A 9,948-nucleotide genomic window follows, 5' to 3' on the forward strand; every position below is an offset into this window, starting at 1 on the left:
CATATACAAATAATATATTATATAAACAATATATTATATTATAATATATTATATAATATAATATTTTTTAATATTATAATATAATATATATTATGTTATTTGAAAATAAATATGATTTCATATACAATTTTTTAAAAATGATGAGAATCAGATGAGAAAATATGCCTATTTGTCATTAGATTTTTTATTTATTTTCAAATAAAATAAATTATATTTTATAAATTAATTATAAATTATAAATTAATAAATATTATTTATATTATAAATTAATAGATATTTACAATAAATTAATTTTACATTGTTGAAGTATTTGTTAAACTGCTTTTAATTTTCATTATTCATTTAATTTAAAAAATAATAATAATAATAATAAAATAACATTTTAGTATCACTAAGTTTCTATTAATATTTTGAATTAATTTTTATTTTTGTATTTTCTGGTTTTATTTTAATTTTTGATTAAAAAAAAAATATTTTGTTGTGTGCTTTAGTCATTTTTATTTATTTATTTATTTATTTATTTTTAATATGCCTAAATAGTTTTAGTTATTTTTGTACATCAAGTTAAACTAAAAGATGATAAATATTTCCTCAGCAACTAGCTGAAATAAATATAGATGAAATAAAATAAAAACAATAAAATAAAAAGTTTTTTGAAATATTTTATTTGAGTTAACGTTTATTTAACAATTTTTTATAAAGTATAAAGAACCTGATTACAGTGATGAGAATGTAAAGGGGGACAAGGTTAAAATAATCAACAAATAAATTAGTATAATAAAAAAAGTATAAAAAAAGATAATTTTTTTTTTTTTTTTTATTATTATTTTTTTTTTTTTTTTTTTTTTTTTTTTTTTTCCCAGAGAGAGAGAAATGCAACCAGTTTTCATCAGATTCACCCTCACCACATGAGAATAATCGTCCGGCTCACCTGGACCAGATGGTGCTCAGGCATGTTGTCCGAGATCCTCCCAACTTTATAGTTTGTACGGAGAACGTCATCATGGATCTGAAACTCCTGTCTGCAGTTATACCTATAAACACACACACACACAGACTCAATCAGGTGAATTATATTCAACTCCACACACTCCGCAGGAGCTCAGAACAGTGTCGCGCTGCTGGACGTACGTGATGACCACCGGAGCCACTTTATTAGTGATGATGGATTTGGCCTTGTTGTTGTGGATGTTGAGCGTCTGGAAGGAGGCGCTGCTGGCCGACCGCCTGCTGTCCGTCATCCCGTTGCCGTGGAAACTCTCATGCAGCGTGGGCTGGGGAGCAGCGCTGGCAGTCGTACCCATACTCCACTGGCAGCTGTCAATCACAGAAAAACACACATTTATCACATGAACACAGCAGCAGATGCTTCATCCCTTTCTCATCATCCTCCAACAGTCCTGAGAACATTCTTGATCACCTTGTTTTATGTCTTTAACCTGATTGAATTAGGAGCGAACGCAGGAATAAATCAGTTTAATCTCAATAATCTCTCTTATTTCAGTATATGGGTATATAAATGCAGTGGTGATAATCTCAGTCTGCACAGCGGTTTGTTTTTCACGCTCACCGGATGAAGCTCTTATATAAGTGTGGCAAATTTAAGGTGACATCTTCAGAGCACAACCCGCCATCTGCAGAAATGTGCCCTAGATGAACGTCTCGCCCGCCCTGAAAACCCACCCACGGCCGCTAGACGATCGCTCGCAAACATCCTCTCTCTGAAAAACAAGCTGTCACGACCCCGTCTGCCTGTTTACAGGCCACCGCAGGCGCGCTTCTTTAAGCGCTCGCTTCCAGTACTGATCGAGAAAGCAGAGGTTAAATGTCATCAAGGGCTCGCTGGTGTTTTTGAGCATTTTAGTAACGCCTCAGTATCTGGGTCACCTGGAATCAAACCTGCAACACTTATGTTTCATTTCTAGTGCTTGAACCATTTAAAAGCAGCATGAGTTTATCATTTGAGTGTGAGAGAAGATAAAAAAAGGCAATAAATCTGAGACAAAGACGGAATCACTAACATGAAATGTGTAATAAATAATATAAAAAAATTATAAAATATAAATTAAAAATCATAATATAAAAAATAAACATCCAAATATACAAAAATACATATATAAATAAAATTTAACTAAATAAATAAACACTATAAATGCGTAATAAAATATAAATAGAATATGTGACAGAAGAGAAGAAAAAAGCTAGTAAATAAAAAATAAATAAATACATAAATAACAAAACATGCTAAAAAAATAGCAAAAAAATAAATTAAATTAAATATAAAAAATTATATAAATATATAATATAAACATAAAATAAATAAACAATTTAACAATACACTATAAATATATAATAAATAAATAGAATAATATATATATATATATATATATATATATATATATATATATTTATTGTGTGTGATAGAAAAAAGCAAGTAATAAATATAAATACATAAATAGCAAAAACAATAAACAATAATATAAATACATAAATAATATAAAAATATAAATATAATATAAAATATAAATAAACAGAATAATTATATATATATATATATATATATATATATATATATATATATATATATATATATATATATATATATATATATATATATATATATATAATAAAAAAATAATATAAAGAAATAAAATATAAAGAAATAAAATAAAATATAAAATATATAAAAAGACAGATGTGAAGTAAAGTTTAAATGAAGTGTATAAAATTAAAGATAAAAGTAAATAATATAAAAACAACCCAAATTCAGGAAATGTTGGGATGTCCCAACTATTTTGAGACCTGTAGCAGGCATCAAATTTTAAATGAGCTCATTTTGTGCATAAAATTGTAAAGTTTCTCAGTTTAAACATTTGTGTTATCTATGTCTATTGTGAATTAAATATTGGCTCATGTGATTTGAAAGTCTTTTAGTTTTCATTTTATTCAAATTTAAAAAATGTCCCAACATTTCCGGAATTCGGGTTGTAAATACATAAGTAATATAAAAAAATAATAAATAAATAAATAAAAACAGACAGACATGCAACATATAAACATCCTGAAAATTCATACTAATGTCCTCCTAAATAGACTAAAACGGTTTGGATTTTTAATCCCGAGTATTTTAGTACGACTACCACACAATGAACACATTCCTACATAATCACTATGGCCTCCACACTGAATCAAACTGGGAAGCAAAACACTAGTTCTCAAAGTGACAGAATTCCCTCAGGAAATCCAATTACTGCGGCCCATTCACAGGGAAAATAAAATCTCCCAGTGTCCGCGGCACTGAAAACAGAGACGGAAAAGAGCACACAGATGGGCATTCCCTTTCCCGCCTCACCATCTATTGAAATTCCACTGGTGAAGTTCAAGCTGGGACGGATCGCTCGGCACAAAAGGGTCTGCGTGCAGACAGGAAGTGCTCTGCAGCTGCAGGAAGCATCTGCGGTTGAACGGGCTAATCAGAGGAAGGATGCAGAACGCTTCTCGTTCTTGAGAGATGTTGAGAGGAGATGTATATCACAGATCACACATCACATGTACAGCTTCAAGAAGAGCTGGGAACACTGGGATAGACTGATAGAGGCTCTGTCAATCACGTCTGTTAGATCAGTGGGTCGTGACCCAAAAATGGGTCACGGGTCTGTCATACAGCAGCGAAGTGAACATGCTAAATGCAAATAATAAATGAATTACTCATAACAAAATATATGAGTAAATTCGGGGTCAAATCAGGTCTCCATTAGGACCCCACACGATCCCATTGGTTCAAACTGCTTTATATATAGTGACAAATTGGATCCCCCCACCAAATCGGGTCTCCATTAGGACCCCACACGATCCCATTGGTTCAAACTGCTTTATATATAGTGACAAATTGGATCCCCCCACCAAATCAGGTCTCCATTAGGACCCCACACGATCCCATTGGTTCAAACTGCTTTATATATAGGGACAAATTGGATCCCCCCACCAAATTGGGTCTCCATTAGGACCCCACACGATCCCATTGGTTCAAACTGCTTTATATATAGGGACAAATTGGATCCCCCCACCAAATTGGGTCTCCATTAGGACCCCACACGATCCCATTGGTTCAAACTGCTTTATATATAGTGACAAATTGGATCCCCCCACCAAATTGGGTCTCCATTAGGACCCCCCACAATCCCATTTGTTCAAAATGCTTTATATATAACAACAAATTGGATCCCCCCACCAAATTGGGTCTCCATTAGGACCCCACACGATCCCATTGGTTCAAACTGCTTTATATATAGTGACAAATTGGATCCCCCTCCCAAATCCAGTCTTTATTAGAACCCCACGCGATCCCATTGGTTCAAACTGCTTTATATATAGGGACAAATTGGATCCCCCCACCAATTTGGATCTCCATTAGGACCCCACACGATCCCATTGGTTCAAATTGCTTTATATATAGGGACAAATTGGATCCCCCCACCAAATTGGGTCTCCATTAGGACCCCACACGATCCCATTGGTTCAAACTGCTTTATATATAGGGACAAATTGGATCCCCCCACCAAATTGGGTCTCCATTAGGACCCCACACGATCCCATTGGTTCAAACTGCTTTATATATAGTGACAAATTGGATCCCCCCACCAAATTGGGTCTCCATTAGGACCCCCACTATCCCATTTGTTCAAAATGCTTTATATATAACAACAAATTGGATCCCCCCACCAAATCGGGTCTCCATTAGGACCCCCCACGATCCCATTGGTTCAAAATGCTTTATATATAGGGACAAATTGGATCCCCCCACCAAATTGGGTCTCCATTAGGACCCCACACGATCCCATTGGTTCAAAATGCTTTATATATAGGGACAAATTGGATCCCCCCACCAAATCGGGTCTCCATTAGGACCCTACACGATCCCATTGGTTCAAACTGCTTTATATATAGTGACAAATTGGATCCCCCCACCAAATTGGGTCTCCATTAGGACCCCCCACAATCCCATTGGTTCAAAATGCTTTATATATAACAACAAATTGGATCCCCCCACCAAATCGGGTCTCCATTAGGACCCCCACAATCCCATTTGTTCAAAATGCTTTATATATAACAACAAATTGGATCCCCCCACCAAATCGGGTCTCCATTAGGACCCCCCACGATCCCATTTGTTCAAAATGCTTTATATATAACAACAAATTGGATCCCCCCACCAAATTGGGTCTCCATTAGGACCCCACACGATCCCATTGGTTCAAAATGCTTTATATATAGGGACAAATTGGATCCCCCCACCAAATCGGGTCTCCATTAGGACCCCACACGATCCCATTGGTTCAAACTGCTTTATATATAGGGACAAATTGGATCCCCCCACCAAATCGGGTCTCCATTAGGACCCCACACGATCCCATTGGTTCAAACTGCTTTATATATAGGGACAAATTGGATCCCCCCCACCAAATCGGGTCTCCATTAGGACCCCACACGATCCCATTGGTTCAAACTGCTTTATATATAGTGACAAATTGGATCCCCCTCCCAAATCCAGTCTTTATTAGAACCCCACGCGATCCCATTGGTTCAAACTGCTTTATATATAGGGACAAATTGGATCCCCCCACCAAATCGGGTCTCCATTAGGACCCTACACGATCCCATTGGTTCAAATTGCTTTATATATATATATATAGGGACAAATTGGTCACTATATATAAAGAGTCAACATAAAACCATTCTGCGTCCATTATCTGACTAAAACATGATATTCGAAGAGATAAAAGGTGCGACTTGATTTTTGTCCATCAGGAATTGATTGAATGGTGAAAAGTTTCTCTGTATTCTGAGAAATGAGACCGACATCGACAGCAAAACATAAAATGCACAAATAAATCATAAGCTGAAAGTAAATTGGCCAAATTTGGATTTCAAGTTGACTTTAACTTATAATATTTATCTCCACACTAAAGTCTGAAACTCTCCAGAAGAGGGTCAAATGAAATCTTAAGGGAACATGTGACTGAAGCAAACTGTAATTATGGTGAATTAAACGCAGCTGGAAAATCATTCTAAGACTCATCTCAACTCAAAGATATGCACAACTTACATGGTATAACTATGGTTTTGGGACTGTGAAATATGATATTACAGTAATACCCTGCTATTCTTTTGAAGTAGCATGATAATATCATAAGATACTGCTTTATTGCAAGGATAAAGGATCATTCAACTTTGTTTGTAACCGCAAAGTCAGTTTTAGGTGACACACCTCACACAGAGAGTTGCCGCCTACCTCCACAGGAAGTACAGGGTTATTATAGTTAACCTACGACTAAAATGAAAACTAAAACCTTAAAAAAAAAAACATTAACTGAAATGAAAAAAAAAAAAAACACCAACAACCAAAGCAACATTTCTCTAACCAAAGCTGAAATAAAACATAAAAACCATACAGCCATATTAAAAAATATCCCAACAGCATAAAAACACACAATATAATCTGTCTGCAGACAAAAACAGCTGTGTATACAGTCTAATTTCTTACAAATTAGAGCTGCACGATTGTGGATAAATTGAGAATTGAGTTTAAAATAAAGATCACGGTTTCTGAACAGACAACTAAACAAAACATGTATTTTACAAGAGGTTCTGACAAAATGTTAATTGCTGCTCTCTATTTAAAAAATATTTAATTCATTAGAATTTATTTTTAATCGGGTTGAGTGAATAATTCAATGACTCACTGATAAAGACTTGTTTCATTACTGGATCAATCAGTGTTTTTGAACAAATCTCTTGAATGAATGATTCAATGACAAATACTTTAACATTCAGTTGTCGCCACCTACTGGTGTAACAATGTAATTGATACAATCATTATTTGAAGCGTCAAGTTACTTTCAAAAGGTGATTTGCTCTATTTTGATCAATACTGTAGACATCAGTGTTTATATCTCAACTATAAACTAAGATGGCCAGTTACCCTAAGTCACAGGGATCTATCTGGAAATCAGAACATATCCTTAATCTGCGGCACATTACGTGTAGGTCAAAAGTTACAAAACCATGACTTAAGACATAAAAATCCCTTGAAACAGGGAACTACCCTCATAAAAATGAGGATGTTGAGTGTCTTTAAGAACAGAACATACAAATGCATGACAGCGATGTTGACATGAATAATTCACTTCACTAAGACAGCGGTCAGAGAACGGGTGTTTACTGGGGTTTTACACTATATTGAAGACTGATTATTTTGACAATCACCGTTTCACCTCCATTAGCAATGAACCACGGTGTCACAGAACTTCCCCTATGAGTAAGAACAACTGCCCCGGAAAAAACTACTTCCTCACACAACTTCCTGTGTTGCAACACCACGGGGATGTGCATGTTACTTCATGATGGTATTGGATAGTAATACCGCGGTACTGAATGATTTGCATGTTCACTGTAATATTTACAGTTTAAATGAGGTTTCGGTGAATAGATAACCTTCACGTTTAGTTAAAATGCCATTAAAATCACACTGAGTAATATTCACGCTACAAAGGATAATAAATATATGTTCATATTTAGAGTTTAAGCAAATAAATATTTAGTGCTTTTGTAAAGGAGAGTTTGAACTCAGATATCAACAAACCAAAAACACTTTGCATGCAACTAAATATCAGCACTTTAATCGAGCTTGGCATTTGTCTGAGACCAAACTGGCTGTATGGTTTTCCCAGAATGCTACAGGAAAAATTGTGCATCATCTCACACACACACACACACACACACACACACACACACACACACACACACACACACACACACACACACACACACACACACACACACACACACACACACACACACACACAGGCATTTACAGATCAGAAATAGCACATAATTACAGTTATTCTGAACAGAGCTCAGCCCAAAATGAAAACACAGCCTCGGCATCTACATATCAACACACACAGTTGGCATGTTAAATCTGGTAACTCAAGGCTACAGGATATTAAAGGATGATTATGTATCATATATATGAACTTGGGCATATCTATAACTATTTAACATCATATGACCTCGTCTTAAAGGCCTGAATCTGCATTTACTGTGTGGAAAAGAGCAGCTTGGTCATTCAAAAATCAAAGAGAGAGTGAAATGCGTTAGAACGACATGAGGGTAGGTTAATGTGTGTGTTGTGGGCTAGTAAACAACAGTGTGACCAATTGACAGAGAGACAGACATCATGTCTGTCACATTCCTGCTTGAACCCCATGGAAAACCCATCATGTGACGACACGCTCAGAATCAAACCACAGCACTGTGAAATCCATTAGTGAAACTGCATTAAGCCAATGCAATTCATCATTTTATTTCCCAATAATTATTCTCTACACTCGTGTCGTGCCTTTCAACCAAAACATCGAGCAGTGAGAGATGTGCGGAGACACGATTTCATGTCTCAATTTAGTCATTTAATAAAAATACATGCAACTCGTCCAGAGAAACACAAAAACACTGAATATCTGAGCTATGCTACTGTACTAATGTACTTTAATATTTAAAATTAAAATGATAAACTATAAAAGTCATTTTGAAAGTTGAGGGAACATATAAATATTAGGGATGCAGTGTTATAAAAATTTTGGCCGATACCGATAACCAATAATTATATTTGAGAGCCGATAACCGATATATTGGCTGATAAATCTAAATAAAAAAATTAAGTGATTTTCAATCATATTTCAAGCAATTCTAAACTATCATGGTGAACAGTGTACATCTGAAGGAAATTATGAATTATTTAATCGGCTTTAGTATATCGGCCAAATTGTCTTATCGATAATTGATAACGATAACATTAAAAATATAACCGATAACCGATAATTCTTTATATTTGAAAACAGATAACCGATATATTGGGTGATAAATCTAAATTTATATAATTTTTGAGAGCCTGATTACAAAAACTAAAGTCTCACCATTAAAATCCATGTCCCAAGCACACAGTTATAATGTTCTCATTATAATTTTATGTATCTTATATGAGAGACTTGTGCTGCATGTTGAACTTAATAGTATTTTCCTTTTAGAAGTGATTTCAATCATATTTCAAGCAATTTAAAATCATAAAGGAGGACAGTGTGCATCTGAAGTGTCTCAGCTGAGGGAAATAATCCATTATTTATCGGCTTTAATATCTCAGCCAAATTTTCTTATCTGGCCGATAATAATAACATTAAAAATGAACACATTATCAGTGATACCGATATGGTGGCTGATATACCGTGCATCCCTAAGTAAATATACTTTGATATTTAATAAAATAAATAGAGCTTAAAAAGTATTCCTAAAAGAAATCATTGCTTTTTAAGTGGTGTTTGAATCTAAAAAATATAAATAAATCAATAAATAAAATTTTACATACCCTAAAATACCATTAAAAAAGCAATTATTGTAAGAATTTTTAGCTTTGAGGACAGCAACATTTAAAGGGATAGCTCACCCAAAAATGAAAACAATGTCATTTATTACTCACCCTCATGCTGTTCCACACCCGTAAGACCTTCATTCATCTTCAGAACACAAATTAAGATATTTTTTATGAAATCCGATGGCTCCGTGAGGCCTCCATAGCCAGGAAGCTTTGGAGCGTTATGAATCAGCGTGTCGAATCAGCTGTTCGGAGCGCCAAAGTCACGTGATTTCAGCCGTTGGCAGTTTGACACGCGATCTGAATCATGATTCGACACACTGATTCATTATGCTCCGAAGCTTCCTGAAGCAGTGTTTTGAAATCGGCCATCACTAAATAAGTCGTTATTTTGTTTTTTTTGGCGCACCAAAAATATTCTCGTGGCTTTATAATATTAATATTGAACCACTGTACTCACATGAACTGATTTAAATATGTTTTTAGTATATTAATGGATCTTGAGAGAGGAAATGTCATTG

General features: G+C 34.7%; 1 protein-coding gene across 6 annotated transcripts in view; it reads right to left on the reverse strand.

Moving 5' to 3' along the window:
* Nucleotides 1-9,948, reverse strand: part of pald1a (phosphatase domain containing paladin 1a) — an 80,854-nt gene that overhangs the window by 62,734 nt on the left and 8,172 nt on the right. For 5 of the 6 annotated variants that reach the window (XM_048171684.1, XM_048171680.1, XM_048171682.1 and 2 more), the window contains 2 exons: nucleotides 1,132-1,317; nucleotides 932-1,034 (listed from right to left, as the gene is read on the reverse strand). In XM_048171684.1, the coding sequence (XP_048027641.1) occupies nucleotides 932-1,034; nucleotides 1,132-1,304 (276 nt within the window). In that variant the 5' untranslated portion in view covers nucleotides 1,305-1,317. Of the gene's footprint in view, nucleotides 1-931; nucleotides 1,035-1,131; nucleotides 1,318-9,532; nucleotides 9,593-9,948 lie in introns of those variants that run through there. The other variant, XM_048171683.1, reaches the window with a different exon arrangement.

This window comes from Megalobrama amblycephala, linkage group LG20, assembly GCF_018812025.1.
Source record: "Megalobrama amblycephala isolate DHTTF-2021 linkage group LG20, ASM1881202v1, whole genome shotgun sequence".
In the NCBI taxonomy this organism is placed as follows: Eukaryota; Metazoa; Chordata; class Actinopteri; order Cypriniformes; family Xenocyprididae; genus Megalobrama; species Megalobrama amblycephala.